The 22,760-nt window shown below is 43.2% G+C and overlaps 2 protein-coding genes across 2 annotated transcripts; both read left to right on the top strand.

Moving 5' to 3' along the window:
* Positions 1 to 2: 2 nt before the first annotated feature.
* Positions 3 to 830, top strand: LOC122129136 (myeloid-associated differentiation marker homolog; the record flags this gene model as incomplete). The annotated part of the gene is made up of 1 exon (XM_042704181.1): positions 3 to 830. A coding segment is annotated over one exon (393 nt), but the record flags the coding sequence as incomplete, so codon positions are not given.
* A 5,608-nt stretch (positions 831 to 6,438) lies between these two features.
* Positions 6,439 to 20,145, top strand: zw10 (zw10 kinetochore protein). The gene is made up of 16 exons (XM_042704175.1): positions 6,439 to 6,637; positions 7,472 to 7,606; positions 8,001 to 8,102; positions 8,780 to 8,857; positions 10,339 to 10,501; positions 10,881 to 11,018; positions 12,030 to 12,236; positions 12,451 to 12,587; positions 13,277 to 13,459; positions 14,201 to 14,451; positions 14,843 to 14,914; positions 15,502 to 15,665; positions 16,435 to 16,565; positions 17,998 to 18,129; positions 18,601 to 18,803; positions 19,330 to 20,145. The coding sequence occupies exons 1-16, from the start codon at positions 6,533 to 6,535 to the stop codon at positions 19,457 to 19,459; spliced, it is 2,331 nt and encodes a 776-aa protein (XP_042560109.1). The 5' UTR covers positions 6,439 to 6,532; the 3' UTR covers positions 19,460 to 20,145.
* The last annotated feature ends 2,615 nt before the right edge of the window (positions 20,146 to 22,760 follow it).

Genomic DNA, 22,760 nt, shown 5'->3' with positions numbered 1-22,760 from the left:
TCGTGTTCATCAGCGAGCCCGTGTCCTACGACCGCTACCCCGCGCTCAAGTGGTGCCTGGCCGTGTACATCATCTGCTTCGTGCTCTCGGCCGCCGTGGTGGTGCTGTGCGTGGGCGAGTGCACCGGCTGTCTCCCGTTCCCCTTCTCCCGCTTCCTGTCTGCCTACTCCTTCCTGGCTGTGGCCATGTATCTCACGGCGACCATCATCTGGCCGGTCTTCCAGTTCGACAGTCGTTATAGTAACAGGGGGTCACGGCCCGCCTACTGCTCCAGCCCCGGCACGTGCGCCTGGGATAAGGTGGTCGCCGTGGCAGTGCTCACGGCGCTCAACCTGCTGATCTACCTGGCGGACTTGGCCCACTCGGCACGGTTGGTGTTTGTCAGCGGGTATTGAGGGGGGAGAGAAGGATGCCAGATTGGTTTCATTTGTTGATGACGAGGAGAGAGAGAGAAAATAAGCTTTCAGGAGTCTGTGTTTAGGTTCTGTGGAAGTGATGTGTTGAAAACAAATGGAACCTTGAACTCAGCGTCATGGCAACTGACACTGTTTTCCACTTCCACTGTCTGGTAATCATTGATTCTGAATCATCTACTGTATGCTCTGAAAGAAGGGAGGATATTCTTGCCCAAGTGGAATTATGAGTCCTGATCTTACCGGTGATACATGTATTTAACTAGAGCAGGCCAATTAACAGCTAAGCACCAAATATGTCTTTCAAACCAAAGCACTCATGTACACATATGTTTTCTGCTGCTTTGGTCAAACATACTTTCTGTGAATCACCCTGGATCACTCTGCACTGTCTGTACAATAAATACATCAAAGAAATGATCTGTCTTTTGTGTACGACTTAAGGACTTCAAAACTTTCAATGTATGATGAATTATTCTGCACTGCTACCGTATGCTCTTTGGCTACAGCTCAGAAAGACTGCAGCCAATGTCTTAATTGCTTATCAGGTACTGTGTGTTGTTCATTCCCTGTTAATTATCTGAGAATAAAGCATGAGTTATAGCCACTTAAAGATGCAGTCCTCGATTGGGTTTAGGTTGTTGATATTTGAGCTCAACAGCCAATCAAACCAATTCCGTGGAGTTTTTTACAGTGCAAAAACTGATCAGCCACCTAGAGGCCGTGAAGAGAAATTGGCTGAATTACGGATTTGACCTTTTAACCAAGTACATGTTGGTTTAGTACCTTTTAACCAAGTACATGTTGGTTTAGCTGCAGGGCACAAAAGTAAAGTCCTCACCCAAGAGAATACTAAAAAAGAACCTTAGGATGTCACAATTGATAAACTCTTTTTGCAAAATATGGAAGATCTCAAAGGTTATGTTCACCTGGTATGCCCCACATTATGATCACATGTTCCATCATTGACCAATGAATGGCAGTTGTGGTGACGGGACTCGGACATACACTTGTACTATGCTCGTGTAATGTAACATACTGACTGGTGTACATGTTTTAAACTGCTTAATGAAAAGTAAACTCCATTGATACTAGGAACAGACAATAGGGAAGTGCATAGTGCCACCTGCATAGTATAGTAGGTAGGTGTCCCCTTTTTTCACATTGAAGATGGCCACCCTAATCACATTTAGTAGTCGCAAATAAAAAAAATCACGAGTCGTTTTGACTCAAGTCAGTTGTCGTGTTTTCAAGGTGAAATAAGGGAGGGGTGAGAGCAGAGGGACACACGGTCAGGACCCTCCAGGTAAGTGATCTCACTACGGTGGGGGCAGAGGGCCACACGGCCAGGACCCTCCAGGTAAGTGATCACACTACGGTGGGGGAAGAGGGACACATGGCCAGGTAAGTGATCACACTACGGTGGGGGAAGAGGGACACATGGCCAGGACCCTCCATGTAAGTGATCACACTACAGGTTTTACATGCAGAGTTTTATTGCACATTTATTGCACCGCATGTCTTGCTATTGAGTCAGAAGTATTTCTCGCAAGTATCTGCAAGCAAGAAGTGATTGCTGCTTAGGCCTGGTGTTGTGCAATCAGCAGACTGTATACATTGTGGATTGATCATATTGTGTATTTATTAGTCATTCTTTTTGTTTTGCTGATCGTGTGTTTGCTTGTTTGTTTGTTTGTGTGTGAGTGTGTGCTACCTTTGGTTGAAAGACTTGTGTTGACCTTTGATCTCAATCTCAACTTGTCTGGCCTTGGGAGCCACAATGTCCAATGGTGAAACACTGAACTACAGGAAGATGACTCCCTCTTGTGGAGGAAAAGAGAAGTGCAGGACATAGATTTATTTATTTATGGTTCTCATCCATGATCAGTGAAATACCTTTAGTTGCCAGTTTATCTGACACTGAGCTAAAATGAATGCAGCCTAATACACCAGTCCTGCAATACATCTTAGCTTCATGAAGGTTATACTATTTGTTTAAACTAATTTAGAGAGATGTTGATTCAACTGCGTGTTCATTTTGGAGGCTGCAGTTTGTGGTGCTGTTTTTGTATTGTTATGCACTGACACTTAATCTCAAATTTTTAAATGCAGCACCTTTTTTAAATTTATTTATTTAAATTTAATTACATTTATTTTATTTTATTTTATTTTTGCGCAGTGTGGAGCGTAGACCCTTTTACATTTCACTACATTTGTTGTATGTGACGAATACAAATACTTGAACTTGAACTTGAACACATGTTGACCACTCCATTTCAGCTAGTGAGGATAGGCCAACTAACAGAAACACCTTTGTGTTTACTTCAATACAGTTTAACAGCACCGCAAACTACATACTCTAAAATGGAATATCCACCTCACTTGAACTCGTTAGACATAAACTGAACATTATAACAGTCATGAAGGGAGATGTATTGCAGTACTGTTGTATTAGACTACATTCGTTTTTGCTAGATGTACCTAATAAACTGGCCATTGGGTACGTATATAGTGCTACAACACAGGCGCTGTATCAAACACATGAATGACTTGTGTTGACCTTTGTTCTCAACTTTGGGAGCCACAATGTCCAATGGTGAAACACTGAACTACAGGAAGATGACTCCCTCTTGTGGAGGAAAAGAGAAGTGCAGGACATAGATTTATTTATTTATGGTTCTCATCCATGATCAGTGAAATACATTTAGTTGCCAGTTTATCTGACACTGAGCTAAAACAAATGCAGCCTAATACACCAGTCCTGCAATAAATCTTAGCTTCATGAAGGTTATACTATTTGTTTAAACTAATTTAGAGAGATGTTGATTCAACTGCGTGTTCATTTTGGAGTTTGTGGTGCTGTTTTTGTATCCCTCCTATTATGTTCAAATTTTACCCACATCTATTATGCTTGGGGTCAATTTGACCCCAGCAATATAAACCTCCAAAAAATTATCATAATGTTTTTTTTTTACCAAAGTTTATGTGTCAGGTACTTAAGGTTTGTTTGTTGACTACCTAAATAGCCCTTAAAAATAAAACAATATCCCCACCCACTCCCTTTATACATCCAGAATACATGTTACGCGACTATGGAGAAATATGCAGATCCCCATAAAATCTCACTGATTGACCTAAAATTGGAAAGAGATATCCTTCTGGTGTTTTTATGGCTTCATATTATTTCTAAGTACATATTGTTGTTATCTATAACATTTGGAATAAAAAACTATTTATTTTATCAAGAAAAGTAACAATGTGATGAAAAAAGTTGATATTTCTTATATACTTTATACAATTAAAACAGCCTGGGGTCAAATTGACCCCAAGCAACACCTATGTGTAAAGTATGTGTACAGGACATTGAAAACATATTATCATGTTCATTTTGTGTTTACCCAGTTGTCCCCATTAAATTAGGAAAAGTCATTAAATATGAAGCAAAACAAATTATGTCAAACATTTATTTAGAGACGTTAAACATTGAATGGGGTCAAATTGACCCCAAACATAATAGGAGGGGTATTGTTATGCACTGACACACACAGTTGAGTATCCACCTCACTTGAACTCGTTAGACATAAACTGAACATTATAACAGTCATGAAGGGAGATGTATTGCAGTACTGTTGTATTAGACTACATTCGTTTTTTGCTAGGTGTACCTAATAAACTGGCCATTGAGTATATAGTGCTACAACACAGGCGCTGTATCAAACACATGAATTCTCTCATTGTTCAAAGTAGGAGGGAAATTAATGGAATTAAAACGCATGGTCCAATCAGTGTGTTTTAATCTCATCCGGTCGATTATCGTGTAAGAAAGTAGGGTGAACAGACAAGACAGGACATATCACATCACAACACATATCAGTTATTGATATGTGTTTGTATTGAAACACCCTATTGGCTGTGTATGTGCTGTATCTGTCATGTATCAGCAGCTGTCATCTGGCCTGTGTTCCTGGAACGTGTTTCCCGAAAGCGTAATCGAGCAAGCACCGTTGCAACAAGTGTTCAAAAAGTCTCTCTGTCATTTACCTATAGTAGTAGGTCAACAACGCTTTCGCGCCCCAGTTTAGGAGTCGTTATGGCAACCGCGCCTCATTAGAATGGAATGTCATCTCTATTAAAATCATTTAATTTGATGAACACCATACCAACGGTATGATGTCATGCTTTGCTTAGGTAGGTCCCAAATGCCAACTCGAACAGGTTTAAATCAAAATAAGGATTCTTGACTTACGAGGCAGGTTTCATACAAGAACAGGATGAACAGCAAAAACAGCAGGCACCCATGAACCTGACGTGAACATGAACATTGACATATGATGAACAGAGGGTTTAATACACAGGACTACGAGACACAACAGGCAGTAACGAGAGGGGCGGGAACAGAGGGACAAAGGGGCAAGGAAAGCACATGGAACCCACTGATTCATACTAAAAACCCTGTTTTTAAAATCATAGATCAGTGCAAGTAGTTATTAAATATCATTAGGTAAATATGAGTGAGTTTTCCACCCAAAACAACACAGGGACACAGTGAGTAGATTTATCAGACATTTGAGATTTTTAGATTTTCACAACGTTTTAGTTATACACAGGAACATACTGTATGTTCAATGCCTTGTACTGTTGGTTGGGGACTTCCCACAGCGGCCAATCCTCTCACTGCCACAACCATAGATCCTGCGCTGCAGGAGACAACAATAACGCAGTACTGGCTGGAGACGGCTGGAACATGCGCCACATGTTGAACATGGGATCTGTTCAGGAGAGGCACTACTTTACAGTACAACATGCATTCTCTGTAGCCCACAAGTGCTAAACACAACAACATGATTGGCCAGCCATAAACCCTGAGCAGCAGGACACAGCATCAATAAGGCTGCTTTGGTGAGCATTTCACTGGGGTTTTCAAGCGGGCATCTTCCTTCATTAGTGTTTTGTGTCTATTAACCGTATTAAGCTATAGTAAACAACATTTGTTACATGTTTGCAGCAAATATGTGGTCAAATTTGATAAGTGACGTGTCTTATTGGCAGTGTTGGGGAAGCTCCTTTGAAAGCATAGCAACTAGCAACGTACAGTAGCAACTAATTACTTCACAAAAGATGAAGTTCAACTACAGTAAAGCTACCCTAGGGAGAAATCTAGTTTGGTTGACCAAAGCTGCTTAAAGCTAGTTAGATCAAACTACTTTGTAAAAAAAAAAATATATAAAATTGACAATGTGCATGTGATATGAAATGATAACAAAATACTACAAAAAGTCACATGACAGCAAAAAATGCCACTCAATTGAGTTTATTGCAAAAACGGCCTACTTGTACACGTCATACATAAACCAAATAAAACCCCCAACTATTCATGGGAAGATGCAAGGAATGTCAGCTTTGGCTTTGTACACAATGCCCAGCAGTCAGACACCTGCCTTCCAGAGACTAGAACCCAGTTGGGGGCAGTGCACCAAGCAGGATTACTCAGTTAGCCAGGTCTTCTAAAATAGCATGAGACGTTTGTTAATAAATCAGTACTTGATTCAAGATATAATTAAACTACTAGTTTAATTACATGTATTTCACTGCTCCCTGATAGTACTTATTGGCTTGTGAATTGTACCATTAACCTTACAGAGGACATAGTCATGTCGGTGGAGCCATAAGGTGGCTTTAAGATTTCCACAATTTCAAAACTAATATTTGTTTCAGACAGAGGGCGACAGATTGCCACCACTAGTCTTAATCGTGCAGTCAGATGTAGCCTAGAAATAGTTTTTCATAGAAAGGGGATAGAGTTGAACTGAAATTAAATAGTTTAATATTCTGAATTGTTCACGATTACGTCGAAGTTTTATCCATAGCTTAAGGAATGTGATGTATTTGTTAGGACATAGCAAGGAGTTCTTTATTTCCTTGTTTTGCATTTCGTACTCCACTTCAGTTGGTGGCGATATAGCATGCATGTGTGTTGTTCAAAATTTTGAAAGCAGAAGAAGAAGCAAATGACTACGCGGGCGAAAACAGTTAATCCATTTTACAGGCTAGCCAGTGTTAGCCAAAAATTTGGCAAGGCAAGTCAGCTGTCAACGCGAATGACAAGCAGCAAGTAAAATATGACTTCGTTTGTGACAGAAGTGCTTGCTAGTTCTGGCAAGCTGGAAAAGGATGACCTAATGACCAAGATCTCCAAATTAACTAGAAAATCGGATGACATTAAGGTCTGTGAACTAGTTATACATTGTTTTATACTCTCATGCCAGCCATCGTAGCCGCCATCTGACATTTGCTGTGCAGCTACTTGAATCTAAAAAATAAAGTAGTTTTTCGGAAATCATGAAATTTATTAATAGTTGCAATAGGCGTAACATCTTCATTACTATTATTGAACTGCACTTATTAACTGAACTATTTGACATGTAGCAGTTGTTGCAAGTACGCTACTATAGCATACGTTAGCCAGCCATGTTAGCTTAGGTTTCTGTAACGTTGGACTTAATAATCTAACCAGTTAGCGATAGTTTATTCCTTATGTTCGACAGGCTGCATTGTCAGCGCCAGCTAAAATGGTTCACGTTATCCTAACTAATAGTTCTGCTTAAATCCACGTTAGATTTTCCATATATATATCAACAATACGCTGTAACGTTACCGTACCTAGCTAGCATAACTCGACTATGGCCTTGACTTGGTCAAACTCACAAAGTGACGTGTCACATTTAGCTGGGTGCGTTATAACAATTTAATATGCTGGATGAGAAAACAACAAAACTATTTTACATGGGCATAAACTGTGAAGTATAAGCCGGTTGTTACTTAACTCTCCTTAGCTCTGTCCTCGCTGAATCATCTAACTTAAGCTAGTCGCATATGATGTGCATCATTGATTTTTCAGCACATATCAGCTTGAGCCAAAACATTTGGTCCCAGCGTTTGAGTTAAGTTGTTGTAACATAACCCTGGGTACTTTAATCAATGCTAACTGAAGTGTTCCTTACCCGAACGGGCGGTTTTAACGCTATTTTGTCCATATGTGACTCACTTTTCCTTACCAGGCTGAGGCAACGTACATGATAAAGAAGGAATATGATAACTTCTTACCCACCTACGACCTCGCCGAGAGACTGGGCAGAGATGTGGACGGCATGTACAAAGAGATTGATGATATCAGAGACGTCATTGAGAACGAGGTAACTTCAGCGCATTACTGACATCAGGGATCTTAGAGATGGCCATTAGCAAATAATCATCCATGTGAAATCTTGACATGCTATTATAGATATTGTCACATTTGCAATGCTGTGACATTTCAATGAGTATTCCACTACTTATTCCACTACTCATTCCACTTGATGCAGTGTGGGTTTATATATTCTGTCTAATTCAAAACCTTTATCATCATGTTTAATGGCCTCAATTACCAGTGTGTGTTTTTAAATGGTGAATAGCAGGATCACTAGGCAGTGAAGAATTGATGATTATTGAACTTTGCTTGTACTTGGCTCAGTGTGTGTGTGTGTGTGTGTGTGTGTGTGTGTGTAAGCAGTATACCGCCGTCTTTTAAGAATGTGTGTTGTGTTACAGGTCCACCAGGATCTCAATAAGTCTGTGACAGAGTTCACTAGACTGGGTGCACAGCTGGGGAGGACCAAAGTGGTCCTCAACCTTTGCCAACATCTGGTGGAGGTGAGCTACGTTGGCCTTTATTCATTCAGCAGACGTTTTCATCCAAAGCAACTGACAGTACAGTGCAAATATATATCAGTGTGTGTGTGATCCCTGGGTATTAAACCAAAGGCCCTGATGTGTTTTTAGCACCTTGCTACATAACAGTACAGCTACATGGAACTTTGTGGTGGCCAATTCAAAGTCTTAAACTATTTTCACAATCAGAAAGTCAAGACTCAGGACGTGTTGTTCCAACGGATTTACTGTAGTACATTAAGCCACAGCAAAGAGATGTATACCGGAAATAGATCTGCCAAATTACATTCGCGCCAACATCTTTAAAACCTAACCTGACACTCCCACTCCAGCCATGAATGGCTAACCCTGTAACCAATAATATCCTGATCTCTAACCTGACTCCATCCAATCAGAAAGCTTCCATGGTATACAATACCACACCCATTTTAACCTTAGGTCACCAGGCTACACTGATTCAACAGGTATCTGGTAAATCCATTCCTTATTCATATGAAAATATCCCACAACTTGTAGTTCCCATTACCTTAGGTTCCCTGCAGAAGACATCTGGGCTGATATGTTTTGGGCTACACTGGCCTTCTTCTGCATGCTAATTCTGTTATTTTGAATGTTCAGTACATGATGACATTTGCCTACACCTATTCCTGTGTCCCTAGTTTGACAATGCACTTAAAGAGTTCCATAAGGCCATGCGGCAGAGGGAATACGTGCTGGCTGCGGAACAGCATGAGAAGGTATGTGTGTGTGTGTGTGTGTGTGTGTGTGTGTGTGTGTTTTGTGTGGGTGCGTGTGTGTGTGTGTGAGTTCCATAAGGCCATACGGCAGAGGAAATACCTACTCGCTGCGGAAAACAGCATGAGAAGGTAGTACCTACAGTTTTAAAAGCTAGAAAAAAAAGTGCTTTGAAAAAATAATTACCTCTTGCACTCTATATTGTTAGAATATATCTATATTGTTATTCTAATTTGTAAAACAAACAATGTAGCTTCCATATAAGTATAAGGTTGATAGCCAATGAGCAGTCTGTCCATGATACTTTGTTACCTGGCTGTCAGCTTGACTAGCAGTGGCAGCCAATAGACTTCAGATTCACCTGTGCCATTTTCACAGAGAATACATTTTGGCCATGCACATATCCCTCTGAGAGTGTGTCATTTTAGAGTGTCTCTATGCGGTGTGTGGACATAGCCATGTCTTTGGAGCAATAAGGTAGTTTTAAGATTTTCACATCCAGTAAACTCAAACCACCCAGTCTTTCAGACAGTGAGCAGAGAGGTTGCTTCACCACCACTGGAGGGTGCAGGTAATAGCTATGACTTGCGGAGAGAAGGGATTTATTGGGAAAGGTGTGTGTGTGTGTGTGTGTGTGTGTGTATAATGTGCTGTTGCTCTCTGCAGGCCCAGGACGCCGTGTGTGTGTGTGTGTGTGTGTGTGTGTGTGTGTGTGTGTGTATAATGTGCTGTTGCTCTTTGCAGGCTCAGGACGCCGTGTGTGTGTGTGTGTGTGTGTGTGTAATGTGCTGTTGCTCTCTGCAGGCTTAGGACGCCGTGTGTGTGTGTGTGTACGTGTGTGTGTGTGTGTGTGTGTGTGTGTGTGTGTGTGTGTGTGTGTGTGTGTGTGTATAATGTGCGGTTGCTCTCTGCAGGCCCAGGACGCCGTGTGTGTGCGCGTGTGTGTGTGTGTGTGTGTGTGTGTGTGTGTGTGTGTGTGTAATGTGCGGTTGCTCTCTGCAGGCCCAGGACGCCGTGTGTGTGTGTGTGTGTGTGTGTGTGTGTGTGTGTGTGTGTGTGTGTGTGTGTGTGTGTGTGTGTGTGTGTATAATGTGCGGTTGCTCTCTGCAGGCTCAGGATGCCGTGTGTGTGTGTGTGTGTGTGTAATGTGCTGTTGCTCTCTGCAGGCTCAGGACGCCGTGTGTGTGTGTGTGTGTGTGTGTGTGTGTGTGTAATGTGCTGTTGCTCTCTGCAGGCTCAGGACGCTGTGTGTGTGTGTGTGTGTGTGTGTGTGTGTGTGTGTGTGTGTGTGTGTGTGTGTGTGTGTGTGTGTGTGCGCAATGTGCTGTTCTCTGCAGGCTCAGGACGCCGTGTGTGTGTGTGTGTGTAATGTGCGGTTGCTCTCTGCAGGCTCAGGACGCTGTGTGTGTGTGTGTGTGTGTGTGTGTGTGTGTGTGTGTGTGTGTGTGTGTGTGTGTGTGTAATGTGCTGTTGCTCTCTGCAGGCTCAGGACGCCGTGTCGAAGGTGAAGATGTGCAGCAGTGCAGAGATCCCCCTGCTGAGAGTGCTGATGTCAGAGCTGACCATCCAGAAGGAGACCCTCCTCTACCACCTGGGGGATGAGTGGGCCAAGATGGTCACGTGGACCCTGCCCCCAACAACTAAAGGTGACAGAGAGAGAGATTCCTGTGAGAGAGAGAGAGAGAGAGAGAGAGAGAGAGAGAGATTCCTGTTAGAATCAGACAGAGAGAGAGAGATTGCTGTTAGAATCAGAGAGAAAGAGAGATATTCCTGTTCGAATCAGAGAGAGAATAAATCCCTGGAACAGAACAATATGTGTATGTGTGTGAGCTAGAGGGAGATGTTATTATTGCTAGATAGAACAGAAGCCTCTGTAAGAAGCAGATTGTATGTTTGCTTTATACGTGTGTGTGTGTGTGTGTGTGTGTGTGTGTGTGTGTGTGTGTGTGTGTGTGTGTGTGTGTGTGCGCGTGTGTGTGTGTGTTTGTTTGAGCCTCACACACTTCTCATTCTCTCCGCGTGTAGAGCTCACCTCTCCAGAGGCCTTCCTGGGCGTGAAGCTGCACCTGAGCCGAGAGGGCAAGGCCTACGAGCCCGACCTGGCCAACGTCCTGCAGGCGCTCGCCGTCCGCGGAGACCTCCAGCGCAAGATCAAGCAGTTCGGTAAACAGAGTTATTAAGTCTCATCAAGGCCTGTTTCAGTTCTCTAGACTGGGCAGGGACCACACGAGAACAAATGATGGTAAATGAGCAGGGCTCTGGACTGGGCAGGGTGCCCAGGAGAACAAAGGATGTTAAATTAGCAGGGCTCTAGACTAAAATGTTTACGTTGGTTGCACTGGTGTCTAAACTTTTCCATTAGGTGCACCCAAAATCTTTAGCGTTTTAGCGCTGCAATAATACATTTTAAGTGTTACTTTTTTTTGTTAATGCCTATACAGATTTGTAATTGAATTAGCGGTATATTTTGAGGTTGTGATGTCGCTTAAGGAGGTACAGGGTGCGTTTTCACACATGCCTTATTCCCCCCTCCCCCACCCCGATTCAGAAGAATAACATCAGGGTCAGAGCCAATCAGAGGCAGAGTAGGGGCGGGTCTTTGCCGACCAAGGCCGTTTCTAGGGACAACAGTCTGAGAATGGGTGGGAGAAAAACAACGCTAAAAAATAACGCTATACACACACACAAACACATACACAGAGAGATCTAAATTTCAGGCACACCCGTGACACCAATTACTATAATGCCCAGTTTAGTGAAAGCGAAATAAAAGTTCATCTCAAGTGTGTTGCTCAACCCAGTGGAATAGTGTATTGTTGTGCATAGCAAAGCAAGGGTATAGAACCTGGGATATGGAATCCATTGTCTGAGCGATGATGTACTTGGTGCACTTGATGTAGCAAAGCTATTCAAGTTTAATGAAATTATAACATGATTAACATGATCTCTTCTCTCTGTACTTGATGTAGCAAAGCTATTCCAGTTTAATGAAATAATAACATGATCTTTTCTCTCTGTACTTGATGTAGCGAAGCTATTCCAGTTTAATGAAATGATAACATGATCTTTTCTCTCTGTACTTGATGTAGCGAAGCTATTCCAGTTTAATGAAATGATAACATGATTAACTGGAATCTCTTCTCTCTGGACGTGGCCCCTGTGGTGGTGCTTCAGCCCAGCTGCTGGTGAAGTACATGTTGAGGCCGGTGATCCTCCACCCGGCTCTGGTGGTGGAGGTGACGGAGCAGCTGTCACCCTGCGGCGTGGCGTTCACGGCTATCAGCCTCACCAGCCGCGAGACCGTCGCACAGCACCGTGAGCCCCCAGAGCTCTACCAGCAGGTCCTCGCCGTCCTCAAGGCCCTACACGGGCACCCCTTCAGTATGTGTCTCCGACTGATACACACACACACACACACACACACACACACACCCTGTAGTTTGTTCAGTGTTGTCAGCCACAATGCCTCAGCGTGTATTTTCAACCCCCTTCACTAACTTTTGATCTAGCAGATGTATTTTAGTAAAGCATACAGGATGGCTTGTGCATTGTGGGAAATGTAGTTCTGGTGGTTACACGCAGGTCTTTCTGACAGATGCCTTGGTGGGGGAGCAGAAGGTGTGTGAGATGCTGGGCGACCTGATCTGGGAGGAGCTGTCGGAGAACATTATCCAGGACTGCCTGGTGCACTCGATCCCAGCCAAGAGCAGCCAGCTCGACAAGTACTCTGAGGTGAGGCGTTGGGGCATTGACCTCACTGTGACTGGGACTCACACAGAGGTGTTTAAGGTCTGCAACTCCGGTGGAGAGAGACATATTACCTGACTCCTCCAAGACACCAAGGTGGAGGAGACCCCTTCAACATGACGAAACCCCATCACTGCATCCATCAGTTATGCCCCCAAAGTATAGTATAAAAACAGTTATCTGCAAGAATTTCTTATTTAAAAATGTAATAATTAAAATCAAAATGTTTGTTAAATAAACTATGACTGGTAGGGAAGGGAAATAGCTTTTTTTACACAACTCTACAAATGACCTAAGAAATGCCCTATTGATTCCAAGAGCATAAGAATTTACGTGGGGCTTGGACTGAGCTAGCTGTCCCACTGTAAGCCTAACCCAAATACATATAGCTGTCCAACTGTAAGCTTAACCCAAATAAATATAGGTGTCCATCTGTAAGCCTAACCCAAATAAATATAGGTGTCCATCTGTAAGCCTAACCCAAATAAATATAGGTGTCCAACTGTAAGCCTAACCCAAATAAATATAGGTGTCCTCAGTACTGGCCTCCCAATAAGCCCGAGAGCACTTTTTCTAGGCTGCCTTTTTCTGATGCTTTGTACAAATATCAGTGAAAATGTGTTTTTAGAAATGAAATAAAAACGCAATAATATAGAAGTGCTCTCGTCCTGCAGGTGATCACCCAGACCCAGGGCTTTGAGGGATCCCTGCGTGAGATGGGCTACCTGAGGGAGGAGGCCACGGACCTGCTGAAGTACGCCCAGAACTACAACCGCCACTTCATCAGCAGGAAGTGCCAGGATGTGATCGTGGAGGCACGCCGCCTCATGACCTCCGAGATCCACGACACCGTCAAAGTGAGGAGCCAGCCGACACGTTTGTTTGGTGTTCGTTTGGTGTTCGTTTGGTCTCCCTAAGTGAGGAGCCAGCCGACACGTTTGTTTGGTGTTCGTTTGGTCTCCCTAAGTGAGGAGCCAGCCGACACGTTTGTTTGGTGTTCGTTTGGTCTCCCTAAGTGAGGAGCCAGCCGACACGTTTGTTTGGTGTTCGTTTGGTCTCCCTAAGTGAGGAGCCAGCCGACACGTTTGTTTGGTGTTCGTTTGGTCTCCCTAAGTGAGGAGCCAGCCGACACGTTTGTTTGGTGTTCGTTTTGGTCTCCCTAAGTGAGGAGCCAGCCGACACGTTTGTTTGGTGTTCGTTTTGGTCTCCCTAAGTGAGGAGCCAGCCGACACGTTTGTTTGATGTTCGCTTGGTGTTCGTTTGGTCTCCCTCAGTGTGAAGACTAAAAGATTTTCTCGCGTCTCGTCCCATCACATTTGCTGTCCTTAAGTCGTCTTGTTGTCCTGTCTTGCTCTCGTACACTTACAGGCACATAAACATTTTTGATTTGCTGCTCGTGTCCCAAATTATTCCAAGGGCAAAAATCACTTTTGATGTGGATTGATTAGGATGTTGACTATGACTGTATTCCTAGTAGACCCCCAGAATATAATTATGAACACTGAAAATGAGAATAACAGATCCTCTTTAAGCACACATGATCTGAAAAATACTCCTGTCTTTTTTAAATGCCCTCTCCCTCGTTGTGGCAATTGTAGATCTCCCCCGACTACAAGCTGTCTCTCCCGGCGATGCCCCGCCCCGCGGGGGACAAGAGGAAGCGGGGCGGCCCGAAGGCGGAGGCTCCTACCCTGGCCCTGGCCCTGGAGGCCCCGGGGGATCAGCAGCAGCAGCAGATGGAGGCGCGCACCATGGCCCTCCCTGCCTGCCGCGTCAGCCGCTCTGCACAGCAGATCCTGGAGCTGGCCATCACCACACTGGCCGAGGCTGCTGACCGCTCCAACACAAGGTACTGGGGGGGACGTCATGTGTGACAGTGTGTGTTTAAGTGTGTGGATGTGTGTGCAACACAAGGTAAACGAGGGGCCCTCGTAGTCACGTGTGTTAATTGCATGTGGCTGCACTGCAAGATAGAAAGGATGTGGTGCAATGTGGCAGCATATATTGAAGGTGTGTGTGTGTTTGTGTTTGTGCAATCATCCAAGTTATGGTGCAGCATGGTATGGATGGACACTTTAGACGTGTTCATGTATGTTTCTGTGAGGTGCACTGCAAGGCAGGCAGGGTGTGGTGCAATAGTAAGATGTCAAACCTGTTATAAGGCCAATATGTGTGTTCAGTGTGTCCAACACAATAGTAAGATGTCAAACCTGTTATAAGGCCAATATGTGTGTTCCCAGTGCCATCCAGATCCTGTATGCCGTGAGGAACATATTCCATTTGTTCTGCAACGTTGTTCCCACATATCACGAGTAAGTTCTCATGATTTGGCCTCTTAGGTTTTTCTCTAATCAGGAGCTTACTTACTTACTCTAGGGATGTTTCTATATGATTCTGTTCAGTCCCACTTCATATTAAGTCTGCATAAAGTACTTAGTACGTAGTAATACTATGTTCTCCTCAGGTAACTGCATGCTACTAATCCTAACTCCAGTTACACCCTATTATTATTATTATTATTATTATTATTATTATTATTAGAAGTATTATTAGTGCTATTAAATACATTGTAATTAAGTGTGAACTATGTAGTCCCCAAAGTCAATTAATGCTTTGTGTGCTAGATGGGCCTTAACACAAAACCCTTACAACACAAACATATAAGAAGTATGCATAACTTTATTAACATGTCTGCGGGCTGAATGGAATCACATAGGCAGGTATTATTCCCATGTAATAGAAGGGCTTTTTTTAAGCTTTTATGCAAGCAAGTAAAAGCATCCTTTCTAATCCTTTCAAATTACTGATATTTTGCAATAAGATGTTGGACTAGAAGGGGTTAACATACATCTTGCAATGGAAGAAAGTGCTGAATGAAATGAATCTCATGTCTTTGTAGAGAGAGCTTGCTGAAGCTACCCCAGTTGGCAGCTATCCATCATAACGACTGCATGTTCCTGGCCCACCACCTCATCACACTGGGTCACCATTTTGGCCCGGTGTTCACCACCGACTACACCGTCTGCTCCTTCGTGGACCTCGTCCCCAGTCTGAGAAGACAAGGTAAGGGCAGGACGAACGCAGAAGCGCAATGAGAGAAGACCATGGGAGATGAGAGGGTAAAGTAAATGTATATTGGGAAAAAAAACAAAGACAAAAAATTGAATTGTTAGTGTGAGGAAATTGTGCTGAGATTGTGATATTCATGAAACTTGTAGCATGGGCTAAGAACCCATAGAATTTTGGAGCGAATCAAGGGGTAAATCCACAAATGTGTTTTCACTGACGCTCATGTTGCAAGTGATGGCCTTTGGCCTTGTTAGAGGTCCAGCGCTCTCCAAGTGCTCTTCTAGTTCATTCCATTGATGTTATTCGTCTCTTAATATGTTGACATCGTTTAACTAAAAGATTTTAAGGTGTTAAAAATACACATAATTAAAAAGACATAGCATAGCATGTCTAGCTTGATTGTTAACGTTGCTATGATGTGTAGTCATGAGGATTTGTTACAATCACTAACGAAACAACCACATATAGTTGCATGTTACATGTCATATTCACATTTAATATAATGCAATATTTACAAATGTAATTTCTGTTTTCCAAGTAATTAATTGTCAGTCGACCAGAAGGTTACAATAACTTGAAGTGCTAAATGTGCAGAGGTCTGGGTGATTTTTTTTTAAATATCCGAAAACGTGTAGACAAGACCACATACAAAGTCACAGGCCACATGAGGATGAGAGCATTTTAACACTTTAAGTGTGTGTGTGTGTGTGTGTGTGTGTGTGTGTGTGTGTGTGTGTGTGTGTGTGTGTGTGTGTGTCTGCAGGCACTCGCTGCTTCATGAGCCAGATGGGCGTGCTTAGAGGGGAGATACTGGAGAGTCTGTCCACCGCCAGGGACTTCTCCAACCTGGAGGACAAGGTCAACTCAGAGACGGCCAACAAGGCCGTACGGCAGGTGAGTCCACGCCAACACTAAAACCCAGCAGCGTTTTGTGCCCATGTGATGTCATGTGTGTGTACAGTACTTGTGTCCATGTGATGTCATGTGTGTACAGTACTTGTGTCCATGTGATGTCATGTGTGTACAGTACTTGTCCTCTTCCCCAGTGTCCACCTCTGCTTCAGAGAGAATAAATAAATAAATAAATCCCACCAAGCCTCTTGCTGCTACATGCTGGAATGCTTCTGTTACTGGTGGTTGCCATTTTAATTTCAGTTGAGTTCAGTTTCTGATCATTGGCCATACAAGACAAACCCAAGTTGGACTGAAATAAAAAAAAAAAAAAAAAATATATATATACATATTTCGTCTATATATATATTAGTGCTGTCAGTTTAACGCGTTATTAACGCCGTTAATTTTTTTTTCGCGAGATTAACGCGATTTTTTTTTTTTTTTTTTTTTTTTTTTAGATTTACATTCTTTTTGGCCTCGCAAACTGTGTAGTAGGCTAACGTTACGGTTTGAGTGAATGGTGAGCGCGATACGGCGAAATGGATGATAAAAAGCTTCTGAATGGAAAGTTTACTTTTAAAAGTTGTGTTGTGCAAAAGAAGCGAGCTTCACTGTTGTCTGAAAATGTCAACAGGCAGCTGGCTGAAAGCAAAGAAGTAGTAGGCTTACCTTTTATTGGTAACCTAACTGTTACAGTTCATTGTTTCGGAAATAAGAGGCCTGACTGCTATGTTCCCAGCAAACTTGGAAAAAAGAAAATATTAAGCCATGGTTTAACTGCACTATAGGCTGAGTCCTTGTTGACCTGAAATGTGCACTTTATAATTTTATTTTGTACCGCCCTGTTTGGCAATGTTGGTTTTCAATAAAATAAAACATTTGCATAAAGCAACCCAATCCACTGTTCCATGTTGATAAGGGCATTAAAATAAAAATAAAATGATGGAAAAATACATAAACGAAGGGACATTTAGAATAGATAAAAAATTGCGATGAATCGCGATTAAATATTTTAATCGTTTGACAGCACTAATATATATATATATATATATATATATATATATATAGTCAATACATATATATATCGTCAGATAAAATACAGTCTACATGGCCCTGTCTGTAACTGTCCTCCTCCTCTCTTCACATTACCAACCCTTTGAGACTAGTGATTGCCATGCCTGTAGTGGAACTGGTGTCCAGCAGGTGTCACCCACGAGCAAGTTCTTCAAGAGTCTTTATCGATCAAATTATCATTATTGAATTATAGTGATGACCTCTACTGCACTACACAGAGTCCTGCACTATCTAGAGCATAGATCCCTAATGGTTAACAAACCTCACTGAGCTTGTTTATTTTCTAATATATTATTATAATGTTTGCTGTATGTCTGAGCTTCGATAGAAACTTGTCTTTGTGTTCCGTTAAATGAAGGTGGTTCTCCAGCTGAAGAGGGTGGGCAGAGTGTGGCAGGACGTGCTCCCTGTGAACATCTACTGCAAGGCCATGGGGACGCTCCTCAACACAGCCATCAGCGAGCTCATCGCCAGGATACTGGCACTCGAGGTCAGACATTCACTCTCTCCACCAACATTGGGCTGATATTGGGTCTGGTTGTGTGTGTTTGTTGTAGTTGTTTTACTAGTGCCAATACCTGTGCAAACATTTTACAAGGAAGATAAATTACTTTTCTGGTTTTGTTTGGTTTGTGTGCAGATTGGCTTCTAGCGTTCTCACTGGTGTATGACCTACTCTTAATGAAATATCAGTATGTCATGAAGGCAGACTGAGTAAAATATCTGCTTTCCTTGTTTGGCTTCACCATCAGCGATCATCTCCCTTTTGTGTCACACACTCTGTCATCAACCTCATCCTGAGCATGAATTTAAAACGGTGTGTGTGTGTATTGTTTTTATGTATTGTGTGTGTGTGTGTGTGTGTGTGTGTGTGTGTGTGTGTGTGTGTGTGTGTGTGTGTGTGTGTGTGTGTGTGTGTGTGTGTGTGTGTGTGTGTGTGTGTGTGGTGTGTGGTGTGTAGGACATCTCTTCCGAGGAGGCCAACTTCCTCCACGGCCTCTTTGAGCACATCCTGGTGCAGGGCCCTCAGGTCTTCACCCCCGTGCTGGAGGAGAAGGAGAACAGGAGGTACCAGGAGGAGGTGTCTGTGTACGTCACCAAGTGGATGGCCTTCAAGGAGCTCGCCATGGTGCTGCTGGCCAACCTCAACGACATCCTCAACAGGTAAGCATCATTTTTTGGGGGGGGGGGGGGGGGGTCTGTCTGTCTGTCTTGTCTGTCTTGTCTGTCTGTGTGTGTGTGTGTGTGTGTGTGTGTGTGTGTGTGTGTGTGTGTGTGTGTGTGTGTGTGTGCCCTTATAAGACATCCTAGCCCTAACCTAATATTCAATTATCTACCAGGACATTATGATACCATGTAACCATATGATACCATGTTACCATTATCGTAACAATGCCTTTATAATATTTGCTATTATTATAAATATTTACATCTGTTTAAGAAGTGTTGTAATGCCTCATACATGCATTATAAGATGTTATGAGTGCATTGATAAGGCTTTTTAAATAGGCGCTAGGAAACTGCTAACCATTACGACCTGGAAGTGAGCTCAATCTGTTGGTGTAGAGGGGAGTTCCTCTGACTGCTAGTCATCTAACTCTGCTATACTTTGAGCCCTGTGCTCTTTGTAGTTCTGTGTGTGGATGTTTGAGATCTCTCCTCACTCTAACTCCTTTCCCTCTTCTCAAAGGTGGGCAGAGAGCAAGGGTCCACTGGCGCTCGCCTTCTCCTACAACGAGGTCAAGGGTCTGATCCGAGCCCTCTTCCAGAACACGGACCGCAGAGCAGCCGCCCTTGCTCAGATCGGACCCAGTTTTTGAACCTGAGGAGCCACCAGCACCACCGAGTGGTCTTTGGGCAGAGTGGACATGTCGTGCTTGGACTGTCCAACAGCAGCAGTCTGTTCTTCTCACATTTGATTGACTGGTCAGATCGTTGTCTTTGATTGGAACATGGCGTCAAGTGTGGGTTTCAGGATCAGGTTTAGATCATTGGCATGAAGCTGTGCCTCAGGACAGAACATTAAGGTCTTAAAAAAGATCCTTCAGAAGTTCTTCTGTAACCTAGTGTGACCTGGAACTACACCTCCACGGAATCTCCTTGGATGACTCCCTCCTTGAAACCTGGGGAAACCGCACCTAATCAGGAATCCTAATGAATTCCTGTGAACTCTAGAACACAAAGGCCTGTCATTAAATCTGCACAGTCTCTTACTCATATGTGTTGTGTTTAACCCAAACCAAAAACATGTATTTACACATTAATAGTTTGTGTAGTTCTTCACTATCGGCATCATGTATGTGATGTTGGTCTTTGTGCTTCCATTTATTTCTAATACATCCTCCCTGTGATCACTCTGTCAGTCTCTGGTGGTGAGAAATAAGCAGCAAACTGAGATGGTGGTTTGTTATTGTATCCTTTGAATTTGTACTGCACAGTATGGGGAAAACCTTTTTAATTTCATCATTTGAGCTTCATGTATGACATTAAAACGATATTATAAAAAGTGCCTTTCATAATATGCCTTACAGCAGGTAACCATTATAAATGATAAAGTCATGAAGCAAGTTTAAAACCAAAACAAATGGTCAACATGAACAAAATAAACAAACTCCTGCATGGCTGAAAAAAAACACTTTGGCTGGATGCTTTTCCTGAGATCAGTATCCTTTGCAGAGAGTGTGGTCTTACAGTGTCTACAGTGGGAGTGTGGTCTTACAGTGTGTACAGTGGGAGTGTGGTCTTACAGTGTCTACAGTGGGAGTGTGGTCTTACAGTGTCTACAGTGGGAGTGTGGTCTTACAGTGGGTGTGTGGTCTTACAGTGTCTACAGTGGGAGTGTGGTCTTTCAGTGTGTACAGTGGGAGTGTGGTCTTGACTTACAGTGTGTACAGTGGGAGTGTGGTCTTGACTTACAGTGTCTTACAGTGGGAGTGTGGTCTACAGTGGGAGTGTGGACTTACAGTGTGTACAGTGGGAGTGTGGTCTTACAGTGGGAGTGTGGTCTACAGTGGGAGTGTGGACTTACAGTGTGGTCTTACAGTGGGAGTGTGGACTTACAGTGTGTACAGTGAGAGAGTCGGTAGCATATAAGCGTGTGCCGTAAATAAATCTGAGGCTATACGAGTCATGTAATAATAACAATATGTTTTGTGAGATGCAGACTTGCCCTACTAGTACATACTAGCTGTTTCAATCTCCCTGTACTTGTACAGTGATGTGTACAGTAAAGTTTATAGTGTGCTGGTTGTTTTTAGTATTTGAGTTTTATTCTTGATCAATAATGTTAAATTATTATAAACTGTCACAGGTTGAAACTGAGACCCTTAACTCCACCCGACACAGGTGGATATATAACCTCTCCACACCCTACTCCACACAGAAGACCAGGACAGTGTTTAAAATAAATATCTTTATTTATTGCCCACACCGAGCAACATGTATAAGGTCTCCCACACCCTCCCCTGCTCAGCTCTAATGGGGCAAAGAACCTCCCTCACTTTGTCAATGGGGGTGGGCAAAAGCTTGGGACCCGAGCAGCGCAAGTCACACAACACACGTGGTAAACATTTACAACCTCAAACAATCAGGCAATGCAGACAGTCTACCTAGGGCACTGCGAGGGGAAAGTGAAGGCACTCCACTGCACTCTAAAATATTTGGGCACTGCAATCTATTTCCAAGACCCACTCTGGAACCTAGCCCAACCCGCACCCCCTTAACTTGGGACCCCCAATGGCGATGGAAATGCAGGAGGGGCAAGGAGACAGACACACAAGACAGACAACACGAAAGTTCAAAAAGTGGGGATTGACCCTCGAATCCCCACAAATAAAAGAAAAACAATAAAAACTGTCCATTAGTGGCTCCCGCGATGCCACTTCCCTCTGCTAGGCACGGTCCTGGTGACGTCACCCACTGCTCCGTGTCAGCAACCAGGGAAGAAGGAATCCGGCAGTAGATACGGTGAATGGCACAGCAGAGAAGCCTGAGGAGTGCACAGCCTTCAGTGTGGACAGTAACGAGAGGCAAATAAAAAGAGACTAGCCAACAGAGTAGAATGGACACGTTCCTTACTGTTTGGAGCTTAGCTCCAGTTGTGCGGTGTATAGCGTGGCACACAACTTCCTGGCTAGACCATATTGTGACCACAGCCGATGCTCATGACTCACTGGAAAGTATATAGATATGTTATGGGCTAGCCACCACTGATCACATACCAGTTGCTATGCTGCTAAATGTTGAGAGTGTACCCCTGCTGGCCAACAATGGTAATGCTGCTCCCTCAAGTAAACTGGACTGGTCAAAATTGACCAAAGAGGATATGCACAGATATTCTCTATTAACTGACAGCTTACTCAGTGATGTTGAATTGCCTAGGGATGCCCTAATGTGCACGGATATGAACTGCAAGGATAAACATCATGCTGAAAAGCTCTGTGCCATGTATGATGATATTGTCAAATGTCTTTATGCTTCCAGTGAACCTTTTATTAATCACAGGAGTAAGGTCCCTAACATACGGCCTGGCTGGAATGAGTTTGTGTCTGAGCAACATGCTGCTACTAGAGAGGCCTTTAGACTTTGGTCAGAGGCAGGCAGACCCAGACAGGGAGTGTTGCTTGATAAAAAAAAACTCACAAATGCTAGATTTAAATATGCACTTCGTTTTATTAAGAAAAATGAAAACACAATGAGAGCACACTCGCTGGCCAGAAAGATGCAGAATAACAATCTTACTGACTTCTGGAAGGAGGTCAAGATCATAAATAATAACAGAACTCCCCTCCCTTCTGATATCGAGGGGGTTAGTTGTCCAGGGAAGATTACTGATCTATGGCGTGAGCACTACAGTAAACTATTTAATTGTGTTAAAAGTAACACCGTTAGAATTGATAATGAATATAAAGGTCTCTCTGCAGACATGATAGTTAGATCAGTAGATATTTATGATTCCATCCACATGCTAGACAACAACAAAGCTTGTGGTATGGATTGTATTTCTGCAGAGCATCTAAAAAATGCCAGTTATAGACTCAGTCCATTACTAGCCATGTGTCTTACTGGAATTATGGTTCATGGTGTTCTACCGAACTCTATTATGTCAGTACTGTTAGTGCC

This window comes from Clupea harengus, unplaced genomic scaffold (genome assembly GCF_900700415.2).
Source record: "Clupea harengus unplaced genomic scaffold, Ch_v2.0.2, whole genome shotgun sequence".
Taxonomy (NCBI): domain Eukaryota; kingdom Metazoa; phylum Chordata; class Actinopteri; order Clupeiformes; family Clupeidae; genus Clupea; species Clupea harengus.
The sequence above is the reverse complement of the archived record's forward strand: the minus strand, read 5'-3'. Positions and strand labels throughout refer to the sequence as shown.